The sequence below is a fragment of the Talpa occidentalis genome, unplaced genomic scaffold, assembly GCF_014898055.3.
Source record: "Talpa occidentalis isolate TD23 unplaced genomic scaffold, MPIMG_talOcc4v2.1 talOcc4.14, whole genome shotgun sequence".
Taxonomy (NCBI): Eukaryota; Metazoa; Chordata; class Mammalia; order Eulipotyphla; family Talpidae; genus Talpa; species Talpa occidentalis.
Window position 1 is genome coordinate 64,236,123 of NW_023601433.1, and position 23,916 is coordinate 64,260,038.

The 23,916-nt window shown below is 35.2% G+C and overlaps 1 protein-coding gene across 2 annotated transcripts in view; it reads right to left on the reverse strand.

Moving 5' to 3' along the window:
* The window catches only part of CUBN (cubilin), a 225,935-nt gene that overhangs the window by 42,297 nt on the left and 159,722 nt on the right, over positions 1–23,916 (reverse strand). For both annotated transcript variants that reach the window (XM_037510673.1, XM_037510672.1), the window contains exons 49-56: positions 21,152–21,323; positions 19,911–20,117; positions 17,612–17,761; positions 15,573–15,694; positions 14,802–15,027; positions 12,496–12,683; positions 10,066–10,222; positions 8,381–8,530 (exon numbers count right to left, since the gene is read on the reverse strand). In XM_037510673.1, coding sequence (XP_037366570.1) covers positions 8,381–8,530; positions 10,066–10,222; positions 12,496–12,683; positions 14,802–15,027; positions 15,573–15,694; positions 17,612–17,761; positions 19,911–20,117; positions 21,152–21,323 — 1,372 coding nt within the window. The remainder of the gene's footprint in view (positions 1–8,380; positions 8,531–10,065; positions 10,223–12,495; positions 12,684–14,801; positions 15,028–15,572; positions 15,695–17,611; positions 17,762–19,910; positions 20,118–21,151; positions 21,324–23,916) is intronic.

Here is a 23,916-nt window from a genome sequence, read left to right on the forward strand (position 1 = left end):
CTCACCCTCCCGTGCTTCTGACTGTACCCAGTGCTTGTATAAAAACAAAAACAAACAAACAAATAAATAAATAAGCATGCCTCTATTAAAAAAAAAATTAAAAAAAATAAAAAAAAAAGAAACTCTGCTTGAATGTGAAGCTCATGAGAAGATAAGGGACTTTTACCATGGAGAGGTAATTAGAAATTCCTTAATGTTTATTGAATAACCATCATAAATATTCACACAAATAATAAGAGCTTAAGAGTTTAGTCATTGTTTTGCTTTCTATGAAGAAATCAAATATATACTCCAACCTACCTCAAAGAATAAATAAAAAATTAAAAGGTTTTTATTACTACAACTTATTTAGTCATTTTTAGAGGTGAATTATACTGTTAAAACATTCACTGCAATCATGCAGAGCATGATCTTTCATAGCGTAATGTTTATCAGAATAAATAACATTAACAGCATGCATTTTATGTGATTAAATATTTTTTCAAAACACCAAGTTTAATACCTGTATAAAATTCTAAACATGTAGACGTGCCATACTATGTTTTGTTAATCTTCTATTGCTGACTAATTCTGTCTTTCTACTTTTTTGTGATTAAAAACACTGTCAAGGGCCTCCATGGTGCTGCAAGAGGTTAAGTCTCAGCAATATGAAGCTATCCGCAGCCAGTGCAGCATGAGTTCGATCCCTGGCCAGGGAGCTGACCCACATGGCACAGCAGACCTTTCCTGTCTCTCCCACTGCTCCCCTCTGCAGTGTATTTCAGTCAATCCATCTGTTCTGCCTCTCATCCCCTGCAACCTCTGGCCTGTACCCCAGTTCTTGTATGCATAAATAAATAAAATAAATCTTTAAAAAAACACTGTCAAACCAAACAGACTATATATGTATATATGTGTGTGTATATATATAAATATATATATATATGGAAGTTTCTCATTATTTCATTGAATTTTTAGAAGCTGAGTTAATGGTGCCAAGGTAAGATCTTTTACAGGTTTTTATATTATTATTATCTTTTACAGGCCATTATTAAATGGCCCTTTGGAAAGCTGTTAAGCAGTTTATAATTGCACAGTGCTCTAGATATCTGACATTTTCCCTAATTCTACATTTTCACCATCCCATAGAGAAATATTCTATTGATTAACACTCTGTTTTTCTCTCCCTCTTTATTTTTCTCCTAGCCTCAGGCAACAAGTAACCTACTTTTAGTCTCCATGGTCTGTCTATTCTGGACATTTCAGATAAACAGTACCATATAACGTTCAGTCTTTTTTGTATGACTGCTTTTTAAATTGTTTTTTAAAGGTTCACCTACATTGCAGTATATGTTAGTACTCATGCTTTCAAAAATGAATAGTATTCTGTTGTGTTAATAGATCCTATTTTGTCTATCCCTCTAGAAGTTAATGGACCTTTGGTTTGCTTTCCTAACTCATTTACATTTTTTAAAGATTTATTTATTTATGCATACAGGAACTGGGGTACAGGCCAGAGGTACAGTGGGTGAGAGGATTCACCAGAGACATGGTGGGGAACAGAACAGGCGGGTTGACTGAAATACACTGCTCAGGGGAGTAGCAGGAGAGACAGGAGAGGTTTGCTGTGCCATGTGGGTCAGGTCCCTGGCTGGGAACGAACTCATGCTGCAATGGCTGTGGATAGCTTCATAGTGCTGTCTTAATTCCTTGCACCACCAGGAAGGCCCCTATATTTAACATTTTGAGGGCTTATAAGACTGTTCCAAAGAGGTTACATCTCATCAGCAATGGATGAGGATTCAAATGTCCCACTTTCTCATCTCTGCTTGTTATTGTCTGTAATTTCTATTTTACCACTTGTAACTGAAAGACTCTTGATGAATACATTTGCTTTACACATTTGTACATTAAGATGTTCCATTCCTTTTTGGAATCAGTGTATTAACTTACAGAAAACATATTTTTTAATATCTCAAGTCATTTTAGGGACATATTTGGCTCCTTAGTTAAGTCTCCATCCAGCTTAAAAAAATCTTGAGGTATCAATTCTTTAAGAGGCAGGAGGAAACTTTGACATAAGCTTATGGCAAATATTGTAATAGTTTCATGAATACATACTTGTCTCCAAATTCATGGAGTTGTATACATTCGATGTGAATGTCAATCATACCTTACTAAAGCAATTTACAAAAATATGTATTTCTTAGATAAATCTCAAAGAATTCTTTCATTTTGAAAGTTCTGGAATAGAAGTGTTTTTAATTGGGCATAAATATACCAGTTAAAAACATGAAAGACTTAACTGTAGTAGCCTTATCATATAAATAGAAGCAATGTGATATTATAACACATACCGTTTTGTAAACCAATTTAACCTCAATAAAAATGAAAGTATTAGAAAGCTGATTTTTAAGTTTTTGGTCAAATGATACAGGATATCAAAGCAGTGTGTGTCTTGGAAAATTATAGAAAGACTGTAAAACATGAGGAAAAGTATGTCCTAAAGTTAATTATGTTTCAAAAATTAAAGGATTTCAATTTAAAAAGTTATTCATAAATCAGCAAAGGTATGTCTATACTGAGACATAATCAAAACTCATTATCTATAAAAAAATTCAACAATAAGGGATTTGGGCAGAGAAAATGCAGAGGAAGCTGAGAGTGGATTTTCTTTTCTAGATGGGAATAGAATATTAAATAACTAAACACATCATTAAAGACAATCTGCTAATTTCCAAAGCCTGACACAATAGATTGTGAAAATCATGATATTGGCAAACTGATTCATGGAGTAAAATATTTGTGTATCCTTTCCAGTAGCTATTTCCTTAAGTAGAATGTTCTTACAAATTTTATGCAAAAGAAATCAGATATTACATACAATAAGAATTTGGCAAAGTTACTGAAAGTCTCAAAACATTTCAAGCATTAGTATAAACAAGGTAAGATATAAGAAAATGAGATATATATGTTATTAGGTATCAAATAATTCATATCAAATACATGCATATCTTTTTCTCAAGCTCAACATATCACATCACTGCATTAGATCAAAGACATCAGTCTGATTCTTCAATAAGAAGACACTTGGTGACAAAGACCGCGGATATCAGAAAAAATAATATTAGATACTTTTCCACAATCACAGGGGCTATCAATTGAATATGTAATCAAAATATAAACAAAGCTGTCATTTAGTATATAGTTAAATGCAATTGGTTGATTACCTTCCAAGAAGAGAAAAGAAATCAGTCAATGTTTGGAAAAAGTTCTTTAGGAGTCAGATGAATCTCAAAGTTGAACTTACGACCAAGATGTGGAAGTCAATCAGACATATGCGAACTTGTCAAGAAGAGAAGTCTTTGAAATTTAATTGACACCTTCTTCTTGGTCTATAGTCATCCTTAATCCTACCTTCAATAAGTGATTTTTTATGTAGTTACTGCTGAATCTCTGGGGTATAAAACTTTGTTTTTATGATTATCTTATCCTTCTGAAAAACTTTGAAATGCAATTGTTGTTTGAAATAGAGTATGACTCTATCCAACATATTGAAATATAATTTCTATTATATTCTTCTGGGCTTTACTATAAAGCAATGTTTCATTCTGAATCCCATTATAATTCCAAGAACTTGGAGAGAACTGAAAGGAAAGTTAATATGGATGTTTCAGCAAATAGTATAAACTTGAGGAATTTATACCCCATCTGCAATTTTTCCTCAGAGTTACAGAGAGGCAGAGATGCCAAAGAGGACTAGAGATGGGCGGGGGATCATTTTGGTTGGAATATTTTAATAGTATATATAAGTCTTTTCAGTAAAGTAGAACAGTGTTCTGCAGAAGATAGGTTAATTAGGGGACAGTGATGCGTGAGCCTGTTCCCCATGTTTATTTAATTTGTGTCACAATAGATTGAGCCTGGGCTCCTAAATGGAGCAACGATTCACCAGGAGGGAGCAGCACATGCTCGTACAGAACTATACCCCAGAAAGTGTGAAGATAAAGCCTTATAACAAAGGCAAGCAAGAAATCTCACAGAAACTAAACTGTCTCCTCTAGGACTAAACTTGAAAAAAAATCAGTAATTTGAATTATTTCAAAAGAACCATTGTCCAATGGTTTCTAAAATAATGAATTGTGTAATGTGCCTAAAGTCTTATTTCTTTTTTTAATTTAATTTAATTTAATTTTTTAAATTTAAATTTTATTTTTATATTCCCCATACAATTGCAACCCCCTTATTTTGACCCCAATCCCTCCTTTCCCTGCCCCCCACCCCCCATAGAGTGTCTCTGGCTCATAGTTGTTTGTTGATTTTGATTTTTACTTTCTTATAGTTATTCTTTTTCCTGGTCTCTTATTTAAGTTTTCTAGATTCCTGCTATGAGTGAGACCATCCGGTATTTTTCTTTTTCTTTCTGGCTTATTTTGCTGAGCATGATCCCTTCCATATGATCCAGCAATTCCACTCCTAGGTATTTACCCAAAGGACACAGAAACATCAATTCCAAAGAGCACCTGCACTCCTATGTTTATAGCAGCACTATTTACAATAGCTAAGCTTTGGAAACAACCTAAATGCCCAAAAATAGATGACTGGCTCAAGAAGATGTGGTACATATACACCATGGAATATTACTCAGCATTCAAAAAAGATAAACACATGCAATTTGCAGCAACATGGATGGCACTAAAGTCTTATTTCTTTAGACACAATTAAGAAAGCAAAGAGAAGAAATGGTAAGCAATTGAGTAATAGCACTTAAAAAAAAACTTGGATCAAATGAGGGAAAATGTGAACTAAAACAACAGAACTCAGTTATTGTGCTTCTAGGTAGAAAAAAGTGACAAAAGGGAAATCTATTTTTTTTCCCCTTTTCCCTTTTAGCTTTATATTAAGTATGGCCTGTAAACCAGGACTTCTAAATTAATAAAAGAAAATTTAGGCAAATACTAGTTAGGATCTCCTTTTCCTTTCACCCTCCCCGATCCCCATGACCTCTCTGAAAAGCTAGCCCTAACCCTCTTGGCATTTTTGGTACCATCCCCAGTGGTCAACAAGCAGCATTTACACTTCTGGTGTTTTTTATGTGATGTGTGTTACTTTGCTTTCTAACCTTTATCAAGAGTTACTCTGGACCTGAGAAAAATTGAGTTTAGAATTTCCCTAGGTTCAAGATTTTTTAATTAAGAATTTCTAAACCCCTCCTTATCACCAAAGTGTGAAAATGTTATTACCCACTTTTTTTTTTTTAATAGAGGCATGTTTTATTTATTTACTTATTTGTTTGTTTGTTTGTTTATTTTGTTTATACAAGCACTGGGTACAGTCAGAAGCGCGGGAGGGTGAGGGAATTCACCAGAGCCAGAACGGGGAGCAGAGCAGGCAGAAGGACCGAAGTACACTGCTGAGGGGAGCAGCGGGCGGCAGGAGAGGTCTGCGCGCCATGTGGGACCCTCCTTCGGTGACCTGGGAGCAGCCGGGGATCGAACCGGCGCTGCAGAGGCTGCGGCCAGCTTCGCAACCCAGCGCTTAACCGCTGCGCCACCGGGGAGGCCCTTATTACCCACTTTTAATGATAGAAAAATCAAAGAAAAGAAGGCATTGGCTTGCCTTAGTTTACCTTATCTGCTAGGTGCTTTATTATGAATTTGAAAATAAGTTTATAATTTTCCCCCAAACTTGGAGGCATCTACTTGGTCACATGAATAACGAAAACATAAAAAATATATTTTTATATTGTTCAATATTTGGAAAAATAAAATAATTTTTAAATAGCATCTGCTTCCAAAATATATACAGGCATTGATAGTTTCTCACTTGTGCTTTGTTAGCTCTTTGTCTGTTTCTAGTATTTCATTTTTGACCAAAAGAAACATTTTGAATTTGTCAATTCCCTATTTTATTTTATGACTTTTAACGATACTGTCAACAATACACACTCACTTTAGTCTTGAGATTACATTCTGGAAAAAAGTGGTCTCATAAATATGCAAATGAAAATTTCTTCCATAACATTTAATTGATTACCCTGGAATTTTCATACTTCAGTAATGATTATATAGAAAAAATGAGAATCTGAAGTTCATAGGATGACTAGTATTAGAAATGTAATAATAGTGAGAAACTCAGGGCAACATAAAATATCATAACATATTTTAAAGTAAATTACTTCAGTTGTTGGTCACTGACATTTGTGAACTCCCTGTTGGAAAACGAGTATGTGGTTGTATATTCTGTATATTTGCCTGAAGAGGAAAATGTTTTCCAACCAATTGTCAGCCTTTAGTATACACAGTGTGTAGACATCATGGTTCCCTGGGATAGGATAATCTATCATTTTCTTGCCAAATCCACTTATTTGTACTATCACCTACCAAAAAGCAGACTGTCGGAACCCTCATCTCTGCCTACGTCAACAGCAGCTCTGCTGGTATGTTGGGCTCAGCAATGCTTACTTGTTTGGAAGGATCCTCTCAGGAACAGTTTTTGTGGCCTACAGCAGCTAGAAAGGCTCCTATAACAAAGCTGTGATTTTTTCCTTAGAGCAATTCTCAGCTTTATCACACAATATTAAACATGAACTTCTCAGGCTCACTGAAAATGGATGGAGGTTTCCTCTACTACAGCAAACAGATCTCTAGCTTGTTGATGGTATTCAATGAACATCAGCATGTATATAGTTAGTGATTAGAATATAATTATAAAATAAATTTAATTAATGTTGCCCTTTTTGAAAAATCACCATAATTCAATTAATCCAGAGCTAGAAATTATTCACATAGCAGTTTGAAAATTCTGAGTACTTGTAACAAAGTAAATGTCACAAGCCATTATAAGGATATTTATTTCATTTAAAAAATAAATTTTTAAAATAGGTGAAAACTAACAAGTCTATTAATAGAAGTCAAAATCACTTAATATAACAAATTGGATCATCTTATGTAAATTGTTTTCTCTTCCCTTAGTACATTATATATTATGAACATGTTTTTATATTGTTGGGATTTAATGCTAGCAAATACTAAAAGATATTTTATTTCACATGCCATTTAACAACAGTAAATATCAATTTGTAGCTGGCATTTTCTAGAAATCATATATGTTAGAAACTACCATTTGTAGAGATATAGGAAAAGGAGGTGATAAGAAAAGTATAAAGAAAGGCATTGTATAATTTATCACTGTATGAGCATTGACATGTCATTTCTATTTTTATGAAACATAAATTTTCCAGATGCTGAATACTATAAAATATTTTTGTTAAGTGTAACTTTTTGCTGCCATGAAAGACTAACCTAAAAAGAAAAAAAAATTGATTATGCAGAACTAACTTAGCAAATTCAAGATTAATTATAATTTAGTAGTAAAAAGTTAATTTGAACAAAATCATGTTTTTGTTTGTTTTAAAGGTGGGATAAACATTTTTATTTCCATTTGACAGGAGAATGCTTTTGAATACAAAAAATTCTATACAGATATTATGTGGTACTCTCAGTGACAAAAATAAACCTGACTTTCAAAAATAAAAGTGAAACACAATATTTTCCATACACTTCTTCCATCTTCTGCATAATATCCCATTGACTTTCATAGAGTGTCTAGGACTAGGTGAACAGTATGTATTTAGTGATTAAATACAATCTAAATTGATGGCAAATTTTTCAAAAGAGAAAATACGCAAGTACTAACACGTGGCTGAGTAGTTGAAAATACCCATCTATTTGAAGGGATCTTTTTTGCGATGTCATAGCATACATTCAATGTCAAGTTTGTGGTAAGAGCCAAGTCAAACCAGCAGTTCCACTCTCCATTGCTCTTTTTGTAATACCCCATTCCCTAGAATAAAGGAATAAACCCAAAGGGGTGCTTGTGATTAGTGATTTCACAATACCCACAGGATTGATGAAGATATAAAAGAGAATGGAGATGAAAGGGTGTGCTGTGGTAATATTTAATAAAGGTTGAGTACAGATACTAATTTTATTAATTTATTCACTCACTCAACATTTACTGAGTACTTACTTTGACTGGGCAAGATCATTTCTTATGTTAATTATAGTGTGTGCATGCAATAAGTATGTGTCTGCACACGTATGAGTATCGAGTGTAAACACAAATTAAAAAAACCATTAACATGCAATACATTTCAAACTTTTTTAAACATTGTTTAAAATAAATGATACTTGTGTTATTAAAGTTCTTATATTGTGTTTTTACTTCTCCATGGAATATATAGGACAGCACATGTATTCTTAAATTACTGGATAGAATCTTAATCAAGTTTACATTAAATATACTCTTAACATTTTTAATATTTTCTTAAGATGATGTCTTTAGTCTATTTACTTATCAGTCATTTGTTTATTAAGAAATTACATAAGCAGAAACTTACCTTCCAAATGGAATGATATAAAAGTCAAGAGGACCACAGAGGAAGGATCAGTTTCTATGATGTAGGTGCAATTCATGTTGTTGTCATATTGCTTTGGGTAGTTTGGAGAAATAATGTAACCTGAAGGTTTAGTGAAATTTCTGCCACATCCTATATGGAAAGAAAAAGATATTATGAGGGTATTTGTTCTTGCACATAGCATCTTTTTATCAATGAGGGAAAGACTGAGATTTCCTAAATTCTCAAGAGACATATTCCCTGACATAATCTGCTCTGATTTAAAATCTGCTCTGATTTACACATACAAAATAAGAACATTATATATTTTTAGAAAATGCTGCAGAGTTTTGGGCTGGATAGTAGAAAGTTTACCATAAGACCATTGCAAATCAATTAATTTTTTTTTAAGATTTATTTTTATTTATTTATTTATATTTATTTATACAAGCACGGGGTACAGTCAGAAGCGTGGGAGGGTGAGAGAATTCACCAGAGCCAGAGCGGGGAGCAGAGCAGGCAGAAGGACCGAAGCACGCTGCTGAGGGGAGCAGCGGGCGGCAGGAGAGGTCTGCGCGCCTTGTGGGACCCTCCTCTGGTGGCCAGGGAGCAGCTGGGGATCGAACCGGCGCTGCAGAGGCTGCGGGCAGCTTCGCAACCCAGCGCTCAACCGCTGCACCACCGGGGAGACCCGCAAATCAATTAATTTTAAGATATTAAAGAAAGGATAATTTAGGGAGGACTTAGTGTGGCTCACATAAGGAAATAATACTGATTTGTAGCTAATCAGTACATTTAATGCTTATCTTATTACATTATTAGAAATTGATGTCATTTTAATTACCATATCAATCTGGCCATAAAAAGAATACCTGCATTTACAAAAATGGTTGAATTTGTCATATGAACTCATCAAAATCTCACACAAGTCCCTGGTGTTAGAAAGATAGAGAACTATTTTTTATCACTAATGAGATATTTGTTTTCATGTAATCACTAAATTAGTTATTCCACATCACTCCTTGATGTATCCCAGATGAAAATATTGGTATCATTTTAAAATGATATTAAAATGCACACATACACACATACATAGAAAACAAGTGAAGACCTACGATTAGGGCAGAGCTACCTTCATTACTGCCTTTACACTACCTTCATTCTGAAATCCTTGTTCACTGCATTTATTTCCTCTAATTTCCTCTAATTTCTTTCATCAAACTTTTTACTAGGGCCTCCCTGGTTGCGCAAGGGGTTAAGCACCGCACTATGAAGCAATCCGCAGCCTTGGCAGCATGAGTTCGATCCTTGATTGAAACCTTGGATTGAAAGCCCTAGTTGATTTCAATACAGGTAGTTAATGTGCTACATTCTAAACACTTAAGTCTTATCATCCTCCTGAGCTTTGCCCAATTCATGCCATACTCAGTGTTTTGGGGTAATTTCTAGATGATGACTATGGACTATAGAACTTAGGCATTTTACAACTGCTCTCAATTGACCAATTGTTGAATTCGGTTCCATTCTTGCTGATTTCTGAGGAAAGGGTATTCTCAGGTTTAGGTGGCCCATGCATGCTCTTCCCCTTTAACCTACAATTCCGTGAAATCCCCTTCTCTCCTTGAAGCCTGATTGTGGTGGTCACACGCCTTTAAGGACCTCTCATTGTGGTTTTCAGTGCTACTTACGGCTCACAAAGGATGCAGAGAAGCCCTGAGCTGGGGCCTCCTGAGACTGGAACACAACAGTGAATGTGTTTCCTGGAGTGATGATGGAACCGGGAGCTACGTTCCCACAGCTGGTGGTTAACAGGGCTTTGTCAGCCTCCTCAGTTCCGTCCCACACCTAGAAGAGCCATATATATTACTTAATACTTGAGGTTTTCACCTACCAATTTTTTCATATGCTTAAGCTGGATGTTAATGGTACTCAGGTATATGAAGAACTAAAGGGAATAGGAAATAAAACACATGCATATATCTGTAATATTTTCTTATGAGGTTTTTTTTTTTCAAATTGCTTTTTAATAGCACATCCTATTCTTGTGTCTTTCAAGAAGATTGAGTTCACTTTCGTGTAAGTAGAATTAATTAAAATATATATGTATAAAATATATAACCAACTAGTTTTCTTTTAACTCCTAATGTAGCTGAGCTTGCTAGAAACCAAGGGAGACAGAGTAACAATATGTGCTACCGTAGTGCTTACAAATTTTTCTAGGTGATGGCAATTGTGGGGTGCAAACATAGGACATTTACCAAGACAAAATCCATTGAAATTAATAAATTTGTGGAGCTTAAAGAAAGAAGACATGAATTTCAAGTATACATGTAATTAGCATTTATTAGAATAAATTATAGAAGAAACCCTGGCAGTGCTGAATTTTAGGGTGCATTTTGAAGAAAGGATGAAATATTTGTAGATTCACATGCATATAAGATGTAATATAGAGAAATTCCTTGTACACATTTCTTAGTTTCCTCTAACACTGATATCTTACAAAAATACTGTATAATATAATCAGGATATTTACACTGATGCAATCCACACTTTTTATTCAATTTTACTTGTATTCATGTGTATGTATATGCATTTAGTTAAATATAATTTACATGTCACCACATTCAAGATACTGAACAGTTCCAACACCACAGGGTTTCCTCCAGAGGCCATATTCTAATCACACACAATTCATCTGGCACCCCTGTGTCTTTAACCTCTGTCTGTCTAGCCTCCTTTTCTAAATGTTTTCATTTCAAAAATATAAGTGAACAATGGAGGATGTAGCCTTTCAGGATTGACTTTTTTCACTTGGCATAATTTACCAAGTGAAATTTGGTAAAATTTGTTGAAATTTTTAGTCTGTCAACAGTTTCTTTTTACTAAGAAGTTGTACCCCAGATATTTAGGTACCAGAATTCATTTAACCATTTACTTATTGAAGGACATTTGCATGAATTTGTTTTTGACTATTATAAATATAGCTGCTGTGAGCATTTGTATGTAAGATTTTGTGTAGACAGTTTTCATTACTCTGGGACAAAGGCCCATGAGTGCAATTACTGGATTTTATAGTAAATACACATTCAGTTTTATAAGAAACTGCCAAACTACTACTCATTAGGTAGTTTTACATTCCAAGTGCTGAGGACTATTTATGTTATTATATCCTATTACTGCTAATGCTTAATGCAGCAAACTATTCTCTTTTTTATGGTTGAGTAATTTAAAGCCCAAATATTTAATTAGCTGAATGGAGTCCAGACTAATGTGAATTTAAGGCCTATGTCCTTGCTGCTAAAAGCATAACCTCTTAGAGCTATGATGTACCAGATGTAAAACAGTACAGACGAAATGAATTTATAATAGTCATTATGTTCCTAGGTCAATGAAAGAGATGTCAGGGCCACATGAGCAGTATTTGTGACTTTAGAGAAAGTCTTATTGATTGATCTACTGCCATTTTTTCTCAAAATGTATGAAAAACATTTATTGCAATGAAAAATATTTTTAAAAATAAAAAATTCCATCTCCAATGACTGTAAACCTCCAAGTATTAAAGATTATTGTCTGGGTTATCACTACTTTTCAATGATGAAAATAAAGGAATCTTAATAAATTATATACATGGGTCTCTTATAGTCTTTTCAGTCTGTGGGCACTTAAGGCCCAGGTGAAGGCTGGCATTAGCTACATCTTAACCTTCCATCACTACTATAGCATACTTAAATTTTTCCTGTGATGTTGTTTTATATTTGTTTTGTTCTTGAGGATCTATTAGAAAAAAGAAGAGAGAAAACAATAAGAAAGAAAACAAACAAAAATCTGACTCTCTCTTTAATTTCCACAGAAAAGAAGAAATGTAAGTGCTTGCGAGAATGTAATAAGGCCAGAAAACAATCTCCTTAATTAAATTACTTTGCCTACATGTTAGCAAATGAAAATTCACAGCACAATTTAACTTCTAATAGCTAAGGTTCCCACATTTTTCTTCAATTTAGAATCCAAGCAGCAAAATTATTGCTTTCTTATTTCAAGAGGCAGTAAGTCATCTCTAGTTTAAACATTTATGTTCATTAAGCCAGTGTGATTTCAATTAAATAAACCACTGCACTCACCTTCACAAAGCTGTTCTGACACTGTCCGTCACCACTGGGGATTAGGAAATTGTTGTCAAAGTTGATCTCCAGATGTTGACTTTCATGAGCAATGACAGTCCAGGAACATCTGCTGTTCTCGGGAAAGTTTTGGGGCCAGTGAGGAGACCTGACTGTGCCATTATGTGAATGAAGTGTCCCTCCACAACCTGAAAAGTTATCATGAAAAAAGTTATTAATTTGGCAATAAATTAGGAAGATATTTTTTGTAATCCAAGACATCTAGAGAAGACACATTTCTAAAGGTAAGATTTCACTTCATCCTTCTCACATGATTCATTAGGTTTTAGGCAGGAATACAGAAATTCTCACTCAGTTCAAAGGAAACTCCCACTGTTACTACTTTGTTATACCTGTACTTGGCTACCTGAAACAACTAATCCTTGCCATAAAGAAGACAGATTTCTATTCTGCAGCAAACTATAACAATAACAATAATTTCATACAATAACAATAATTTTTGCTTCCCTTGAGGCTAAAGAGTATGATCTGCTAATCCCAAGTTCAGTACTTTATTACCATTAACACATGCGAATATAAGTCTATACAAATATGTGATTTTGCTTTAACATAACATACAGACCTAGAGAAATGATTTAGAGCAGGGGAAAATTCTTCCAGTAAGTAATTTTACTCACTTATATTGAAATTTTGATGGCTGAAAATAAATTACATGGATTGAAAGAAATACCTAGAATTATTAATACATATACTGAAGAAAAGTCAAAAGAGCAAAATACGAACTCGAAACAAAATGAAGTTAAAGAATATTTCCCATATCTTTTGTTTCTAAACCCTTGGAAAACTAGTAGTTCATCTAATACTCCCCTCTGATTTCAACAGCAACTAGTTGCTTAATAAGGGACATTTGGATTCATTCTGTACAGGCCTGCATTGTAACTGACTCTCCTAGAAAGAATTGTCATGAGAATGTGTATGTGTGTGTTTGTATGTGTGTGTGTTTGTATGTGTGTGTGTTTGTGTGTGTATATGTGTGTGTGTGAGAGAGAGAGAGAGAGAGAGAGAGAGAGAGAGAGAGAGATTACAAGACTTTAAAGAAATCCTAACTTAAATACTTGATGCAAGTTTTTGTATTTTCTGGGAATTTCCATGAAGTTTATACTTTAAAAGCCACTCTGTTGAAATCAAATCATCAATGCTATTTTGCCACACACTATAGTCAGAGTGTTCATTCTAAATCATGGATTTGATCTGCCATTTTGCTTTTCAAAACTCCTCAATGGCCCCTCATTTCTCAAGGGGTAGTACAGAAGTCAAGGTTCCCCATAATATGGAATACTTATCTCCTTGCACTCAGTTAACCACTCAGCATTGTGCCTCCAAGCTCCACATATTTTAAACTAATTGTGATTCTAATTCATATTTTCTGTTATGGATAACAGAAAATTCTTATAGAGGCAGCATGAGAAGTATTAAGATAAACACAACAAAAATAACTCTTACGCTTTGGGGAAAATACAGTAGTTACCAGAGGGCAGGTGGAGGGGAGGGGTAGAAGGGCATAAAAAGTGAAATGTGATAGAGCATTGGCACTGGAATTTTGATGCAAGGCTAGTAAAGCAGATGAACAAGTTGAGGTGTGAAGCTATATTCCCCAAATTATAGCTTTTGTAAATTAATAAAATTTGAAGGGAAAAGTTTCTGGCTCTACTATCTTTAATCAAACACTGACTCCATTGATTATCAGATATGCTACCTGTCAGATTATCAACCCATTTATCCTCAGTTTCTGCCCACGCAAAATGGAAAAAGTATGTATGTACTGATATTGTGTCTTCCTTATGAGGTGATAAAGACATTTAGAATTGCGTTAATAGAGTTTAGGTATTAAATGCATACTTTTTTTAATATATTTTTTTATAGAGGCATTTTATTTATTTATTTATTTATTTGTTTGTTTGTTTGTTTTTGTTTATACATGCACTGGGTACAGTCAGAAGCGCGGGAGGGTGAGAGAATTCACCAGAGCCAGAGCGGGGAGCAGAGCAGGCAGAAGGACCAAAGTACACTGCTGAAGGGAGCAGCGGGCGGCAGGAGAGGTCTGTGCGCCATGTGGGACCCTCCTCTGGTGGCCGAGGAGCAGCCGGGGATCAAACTGGTGCCGCAGAGGCCACAGCCAGCTTCGCAACCCAGCGCTCAACTGCTGCGCCACTGGGGAGGCCCTAAATGCATACTTTTTAAATTTGTTGATAAAGTTCTAAAAATTGATTTAAAAAGACAGTAAGCATAGGGAATGTGGTTTTTACCTAAAGTTTGTGTGCTCCATGTTGCATGAAATCCACCATTTTGCACCGAATGGTCTGAGTTAAAAATCACCACTAGTTTGTTGGAACCAGACTGGATTGGCCTGGGGTTTGAGTCTCCACAGTATTGTCCTATTATAGGCGATCCTGGAGAACCTCCATTCCTGACGGTGACAGAGTCCCAACTACAGGTCACATGGGTTTCAATATTAAAGTCACTAAATGTCAGCTGGAAGAGAAAAAAAAAATGACTAAAAAATAAACATTTTTTCTATAAGATTATCTAGCTAGAGTTAGATATGATGTTCACATCTATCTTATTTTTGTTTTATGCTTAAATTTTTAGGTTAATATATGTAAATTTGTATTTGTCTCTTATTTATTTCTCCTGTGCTTCCCTTTCTATTTCCTTATTGAAATTGTTCTTGGAAATATTGAGAGGGGATCTTCCAAAACTGCAGTCATTAAGGTGACCATCTCAGTCCTCTGGGGTGGAGTGACAACTCAGAAACATGAATACTCCTGGATGGGGAATGCTCTCCTAGATATAGCTTCTCCTGTGCTTGAAAAGAAGACGTCATTCTTCATTAATTGTAAACTTGTAGATGCCAATGTATGTGCTCTATCTAATAAGAGAATTTTAGGGAGAAATGATCTGATTGCAGGATCAAAGCCTATTCTAATCACTTGCTTATTTAAAAAACTCTGTTTCCACACAGGACATGTTACTTTTCTATAGTCTCAGAAGTATTTTAATCTGTCATCAGAACTTACAGTGATGGTATGGCCTTGTGGGGCTTCCAACAACCAAGAACAGTGGGTCAAGCTGTCATAAGAAGCTGGATAGTTGGGGCTTGTGATGACTCCACTCTCACCTATTTGTATCCCACCACAGTCTGAAATTAAATTTGTAACCTGTTAAATAACAGAGAAGAAAAAACACAACCCTACAATCCAAAGTAAGTAGTACAGCCATCATACTTAATGATTAAGTGTGTATATATATATATATATATATACACTTATAAATGTATGTGTATACTTTACACATATATATTGTGTGCATAGTGTATACATATGTGTATATATAGTATATACATGATATAATATTTATATTCTCATTTAATGATTAAAAAAGATACTAATTACCTTACTAAATACTGGACAATTTGGAAGTAAAGAGAGACAAAAAATGAATAAATTGATAAAATTGAATGAAAGCAAAGTAAAACTTGGTAGAAGATTAGAAATAAACAGAATCCCATGTAGTGTTAAAAAGAATTACATACTGAGAACTGGCTCAAGTTTAGTACAAAGGAGAAGGAAGCTAATCTACACCATAGCTGGAGAATAAACATGCGTACAACTGACAGTCAATGCACTATGACTAAAATAAACAACATCCCATTTCTTGAAAAAACTAGGCCAGTCAGAGAAGATAAATATGTTTGTACAACATGATGGGTTCCATCACTAAAGACTGTCATTTGCTAATAAGTACATTTTTGAAGACAGCTATCACAGCACACATTTTCATGAGAAGCTGAAAAACAGACACATTTCTAAAGCATAGTATAGTCTGATGTTCGATACTAATAATACTGCATCCTGTAGCCTATCTCTTTTCTCTCAGTCTGCTGAAGAAAAATCAGCTGGTGAGATAGTTGAGTGAGTAATCTTACCCTTTCCCAACCAATCATTTGAGTATAACACACAAATAAGTTAGATAAAACTATAACCGAAACATACATCAATTTATAGCCAAACTTAGTGGGAATAAAAGAATATCCAAAATAATAAGGGTACTCAAATTCCAAGGATTAATCTCATGGGGACAGTATCAGTCTGAGAGGATGCAGAACTAATCTGTGGCTCCAGGGGTGAGGGTCTGAGGTTTTGATCACCAGGAAGAAGAACATTTGGATTTAGACCCCTGCAAAAGGAAGGATTGGAACTGAGACTTTGCAAAGTCTTGCATGTTAGTTAAAAAGGGTTAGGAAAATTTCAATGACATAGGAAAGCAGCAAGGAGTACTGCCATCTGTCTTGGGCTGAATTTTTAGGCACAAACTGAATGTGACAGATGAAAATCCAACACAAAACAATAATGACTACTATCCATTCATATAGTTGGAGACACATCATGACCAAGTAGGGTTTACCCTGGAAATGAAAAGATGACTTAAAAATAGAAAAATCTTTTATTTATCATATTAACATATTAAAAAAGGAAAAAAATAGTATCATTTCAACAATGAAGGAAAATCATTTGATGAAATCTTATGCCCCTTAATAGTAAAAGAACAAACAAAACATATGTGAAGAATTAGAAGGGACTCTCTTTGATCTGATAAAGAGTATTTATGGAAAACCTAAGAGCAAACAAAAATATTTTAATAATGAAATGTCAGGCATTCACATTAGATGGTCGCATTACCCCTTCCATTCAACATTACATGGTGGTCTTAGGTAGAGAAATAAGACAAGAAGAAGAAAGAGTATTGATATGGAAAGAAAAATAATACTATCATTTTCAGAAGAAATGATTGTTTACACAGAATAATCAAAGACAACCTATAGAAAAAATACTAAAATTAATAAAAGTATAGCAAGATCACTGGGCTAAAGACTAATTTACAAATTTTGACATTTTGTATATCAACTACTGTCAAGCAGAATCTATAACTTGGAATGTCTTACTGACATTAGCAACAAAATTAATAGCTACCTATAAATAAATTTAACAAAATATTTGTGAGATCTTTTACCCATTATTAATTGCCAGAGTTTGAGAGTTTGTGTCTTGTGTCTTACTTGTAAAGGAATACTCTGCATGGAATCCAATGTTTTCTATACGTTCATTGGTGACAAAATGTATCCATACTTGAGGATAAGGTATAACCAATGGCACTGCAGGTTTTGAAGATCCACAAAGTCTCCATATCAAAGGTCCATCAGCATTATCTGAACATAATAACATGGTGCTATTATTTATATAAATTTTGAAAAATAAAGTCAATAAATTCATCAAGAATGAATAATAAAAGCCATTATAAGCTATTAACTGACATACAATTAAAATATGATTGCAAACATTTCACAAAGTTTCTATTTTTGTCACCTGCCAAAGAAAAAGTCCCTCCAACTGGGTGAATTTCTCTTACACACACACACACACACACACACACACACACACACACACACTTTTTTGGTATGGGCTGTTTCCTCTACTGTAAGTGCTGATTTTTTTTCAGTTTTTGTTTTCATAGTTGCTTTAGCATGTTTAAACAGAGATGCAACTAATTTTTAAATTAGTTGGTGTAGGGTAAAGAAAAATCAGGCTTTTCTGCCCTCCCGCCATCAGGATAGATGGGGGAACCCTGTCATCCTGAATGCGTGCCTGATGGCGGGCACCTGAAGTGGGTACACCTGCGCTAAGACTGTGCTTTTTAAGGGCAGCGTCAAGGGGACGCCAGGAGAAGCCGAAGCAGAAGCCGAAAGAGAACCACGAGAAGCAGAAGCAGAGAACACCAGATTGCCCAGACAGAGTGAGGATTTGCTGGGGGCTGGGAGGACTGCCAGCCTCCCGGCCCCCCAGCACCCCTGCCTGCCATATGTCTGGTGAACCCCAATAAAAGACCTGCAAAAAACCGCTGAGGACTCTGACTCCTCCTTTACCCGGTCTGCATGGGATCAGAAAACCTGCACTGTGTCCTGTCCTGCCCCTACATTTGGATATGCTCTTTGTTATTTAGGGAGTAAAAGTATTATAATATTAGTGACAAAGGATATCATCAAAATAAAAGTAATAATTACATACAATTTTAAAGATTTCTTCACTGTATTTAATCAAACAAGATGAACAGAGTATTCACTAGTCAGGACTGGATTTGGAACTGAGTGTTTTTGTGAAGATTATTATTCACAATAATTTGATTAATATTTATAAAGCACCTACAGATTTGACACAACCTATTTGATTAACATCAGACCGTCACTAATCATATAAGTCAATAAAATATAGTACTTTGAATGTCTTTTAAAGAGAAGATTGCCTTTAGCTCATTGACAATATAAAGCTGTTCTGCTTGATTCTATAAGTTAGTGACTTTGAGCCAGGTGGAGGTGGTAAGGATTTATCAGAATCACATGGAGAATAATCTCAGACTACACGTTCCATTTCCTACATAAGCCTTCTAAGATTCATTTTCCTTAGAGAGACCAGATGATTTTCCTGCTTAAGGCAGTTGGTCTGTGACCACAGACTTCATCAAATTTTCCTTCTTAAAAAATTCTTCCATGTTCTCAAATCCCGATTGATTTCTGTAGTTTCCCATAAATATTGCTACCAGCTGACTATATTAGCTTCTACTGCTTTCTGCCCCCTTTTCTTTACATTTTGCAAAAATGTGGAACTCAGTGAACCTTAGCCAGCCTAGATTATCTACACTGTTATTTACTCTATTGATTTTTTTCAATTGAGAAAAGAGTACCCACTGGGTGTGATCCTATACCTTTAAGTTATTTCACTGTAGGAAAGAACTAAAATGTATTCATCTTCTACAAATAAAGATTTTTTTTAATCCTTACAAGATTATGGTTTACCAAGTACAACTCAACCCATTTCTCTCATGAAAACAAAGACTGCTTTGGGGATAATTCTCCAAATATCTTCCATGTGTTTTCTCCATCTGCAAAACTTCTCTAGATTTCTAAGGCCTAATTTGAATTTTACATCATCTTTTGAATCTTGTAAGTTAAATAAAACACCAATGCATTCTGACCATGCTGCATTCCTGTCTTCAGAAAAGGAGTCTTGAGTAGTAGGCGATAGCTGCAGAACTCATTAAAACATCAGAGACAAAAAGAATCTCTCCTGGGTAAGTCTTACTTACATCAGACTGAGAACTACAGTAAACACTGACAGATCCCACTGTTCATAGGGCATGCTTTCCTCAGCTGGGCACAACACAGAATTAAGCTTTGGTTTGAAGACTATTTTGGAGCTTATATATATTTATTAGTGATATGATTCCCTTCATTGTTGGTGGTCGCCAGGCATAAGACAAATACTGTCGATAAATGTGGAAACATGTTCCTTGACTAAACTCACCCACTCGGAATTCGAGGACATCAAGTTGACAGTCTTGGTGACTTTCAAGGTAAAAGTCGTCAAAATTGATGTAAATGGATGAATTTTCCTGATTTGGATTGCTGAGAGTCCATTCACAGTTTAGGTTTCTTGAGTAATTACTGACTCCATCATAGCCAGGAGAAGAAAAGTTTCCATTAGGGGAATTTGTAAGGGACCCACCACACACTAAGAAAACAAAAGGTGACAGAAAATTAGCAGTAATGTTAATGCCATAACAGAAGATACAAACGCTACATAAATAATAACTAAAATTGAATGACAGCAACATTTTTATCACTTTGATTTGTTTCTTTATGTAAAACTCATGCATGCAAACTAACGACATTTCTGTGGGTTTAGCAAAGAAAGGTGTACCAAAATAAACAGCTTCTTCATGTCACTTTAGGATTGATTAGGTGAACAGGGGTTTGCTGTACATAAATATCTCCTAATTTTGGCCTATTGTTGTTCATTAATTTTATTTATTTATTTATTTGTTTGTTTATTATTTACTTATTTTTAATTTAGAGTAATATGTAAATATAGTGGTGGTCCCAATGATTAGTAATTCTCTTCTAATTAATAATTCTGCCCTTGACTCAAGCATTTTATTGGATCAAACAGCTAATGTACTGTTGGAGTACCAATGAATTTGCCCCATTTAATAAGAAAATGGATGTTCCTTGCATCAGTGAAACAACTCAAAGTTCATTTTTAATATTCAGCTCCACTCCACCCAATTTTAAAACTCATAGATAAAAGCACAAATACAGAAAGTAGGAAGATCTATAGGCTATATCTTGCTTAAATGTTAAATATATTAAATTTGAACCCCTTATTTACTTACATTGGAAAGTATATATGGGAATAATAAAAATGTCTGTCTTCAGTTAAATTAGTTGCAAATTGCCTGTCTTCATTTAAATTAGAAGCAAGATACCTTCTAAGAGGTAGATTGTCTCTTTAGCAGAGAAGAACAGACTAAGGGCTGAGGAACTGCTACTAACTGTAATGTTGACATTGCATGGAATGGAACTAGACTTAGCTCTCCTAATAACACATTTAAGTTTCTAATTCATAGTCACAGTTTTCTTTCCAAAACCAGAAAGTATTTTTTTTCTGTTTGGAGGGAAAATTCCTTTTTCGTTTTTGGCAATAGTTATGGGGTATCTGCCGTGCACATGACTAAGGCAGGTGCATGAATAACCTCCTTATGTTACCTGCATCTTCGCTGGATGTGTAGGAAGCAATGAAGCCTCCATAAGGCCTGGATCCATCAGTGAAATAAACAACTTTCATTGTGTTTCCTGAAGATTTGATCTCCTCACTTACATTCACACTACCGCACAGTTTCTCTAGCTGGGGTGAGTTACTTCTAAGGCCATTGAATACCTGTTGGAAAAATAGTGTAGTTTTTAGACACATAGCCCATCTTATTGAATATTTCCTAAGAGGTTACATTATTCCTAGTCCAAATATACTTTCTTCTAAGGAAACCCTGTGCTAAATGAATTACTTAACAATACAGGTTCCTAGCCCAATGCCACAAGCCACTATGCACCTGGAACAAATTTTTTGGCCTCAAGGTCATTTCACTAAAATGAAAGCATTGCAATAATGTCCTCTTGCCATGTGGTGACAAACGACTTACTGCTATACTCTTTGCAACTGGACAATTGCGCCCTAAATGTAAAGTAGATATGCCAACCTACATCTTCTCAGAGTTCACTCATGGCAGTTTTTTTAACAATGCTTCAGGACCTTTGATATTTGGACTGAAGGCTTGCTACAATCTTTGAAATAATTTGAAATATATAATAACTCAAGTATCTTTAAATATATTATTCTAAAAATAATATTAAAAATCAACCTCAATCAATGTAATGGTTCTTCCCTAATTATCTATAGATTCAGCACTTCAAATATCCTAATTTGAATTTTTAAAAATGAATAATGGTTTAGTTGACTTCATATTATTAAACAATCACTCTTTTTACACAGTTATAATAATTGGCAAAGTATTATTACGGTTATGCACAAAATCAAGTGAATGTTTTAGCATGCCTCATTGTCATAGTTTAAGAAAGACCCAGAAGTAACTAAATAACTGATTGGTTCTGTGGTTGATATTTCTGTTTCTAAGATGAATTTGAATGGCTCACAATTAAAAATAATGATTCGGAGTATGAAACTATGAAATATAGAGAAGAATTATGGAGAACTTACTTCCAAACAAAAAATGTAAGCTTTCTTTTTTTTTACTTACAATAATTGATCATTAAATTTAGTTTTGTGGGGGCTTCTGGTTTAAAATGTCTTTCAGATCACAGGACCAGACACAATATCTATTATTTACTGACATGGACAAATACCAGACGCTACTAAAAATCCCCTGGGACTTCATTTTTCCAGCTAGCACAACACCCTCTCAGACATATGGTTCTATCTCTCTTTTTCAGATAGACAACAGAATTCAGAAAGATTATCCAATTTGCTTAAGTTAAAAAAGGCAGTACTAATAGAATTGGGATTCAAATTATCCCTCTGATTCCAGACCACAAAGCAATGTGCAAGGAAAGAAAAGATGACAAATATCTTAATAATTCTGAAAACAGAAATGGGCAAAACATTGCCAGAGTCAAAAGGGATTATTAGTAACCATAAGGTTAATGGGACATGCCAGAACCCTACCCGAGTGTCTGCTAAAAATCACAGTGTCTAAAAACTGTGCAGGCATCCATTTCTCATGTGAACACCTGCTTTTAGAGGCAACCAGAGCACTGGTCCATTTTCCTCCTCTCTCCTGTTTGTACTCAGAAACTACAAATCCCAGCAAACAATGGAGTAGGAGGAATGCATGTGAGATTGAGGACAAGCTCTAAAATTTCCTTTAAGCAGGGATAAAGTCAGGTACAAGTCTCACTGTAGTGCACACTGGATGGTGTAGCTTTTCTTCTCCATCTGGATAGACAGATTGGCAGTGGGGGTTAGAGGAATTTTATGCTCAGGTTAGTTGGATATTAATTTAGAAGCAGTGCATTTGAAGTTGCCCTTGCTCAACCTCCCGCCTGGTCCCCTCTTTTCCCCTTCCTCCCTCCCTCCCTCCCTCCCTCCCTCCCTCCCTCCCTCCATCTCTTCCTCCTTCTTTCTCTCCCTTCCTCCCAATGGTGCAGGGAAAATGCTAAGCCTGGGTAGGGTTTAATAAATGTAGAATATTTAAGGAAAGCCTCAGAGATCAAAAGTCATTTGAGCAGAGACCTGCTTGAGTGAGCTAGCAGGCCAGCAGTCATTGGGAGAGAAGTATTCCAGACAGGCAGCAGGACACTGGAAGTGGGTTGTGGGATGTCTTAGCATATTCACAGAACAGAATAGAAAGGAGGCTGCATGGCTGATCCTAGTGAACAAGATAGGAAGGGAGTTTGAGATAAGAAGCATAGCAGGGGAAGGAGGCAGCAGCAGAAAATGTAGTGCCTGGGGCCATTGCAAGGATTTGGCACTTTTTTATGAGTGAGAGGAGAGGCCAGTAGAGAATTTTCATAACATGATCTGATTTAGCTTTAAACCCATTGCACCGGTTGCTGTATTGAAAATGCAGAAATAAACAATCCAGTCAAGAAATGGGCAGAAGAACTTAACAGACATTTCTCCAAAGAGGAAATGCAAATGGCCAACAGGCATATGAAAAAAAATGTTCAACATCCCTTTTAATCAGGGAAATGCAAATTAAAACCACATTGAGATACCACCTTACACCAGTAAGAATGGCACATATCAAAAAAACAAGCAACAACAAATGTTGGTGAGGATGTGGTGGAAAAGGAACTCTCCTACATTGCTGGTGGGAGTGCAAACTGGTCCAACCACTATGGAAAGCTGTCTGGAGATTTATCAGTCTACTGAAAATGGAGCTACCATATGACCCAGCAATTCCACTACTAGGGATCTACCCAAAGGACACAAAAACAGTGATTCAAAAGAACACTTG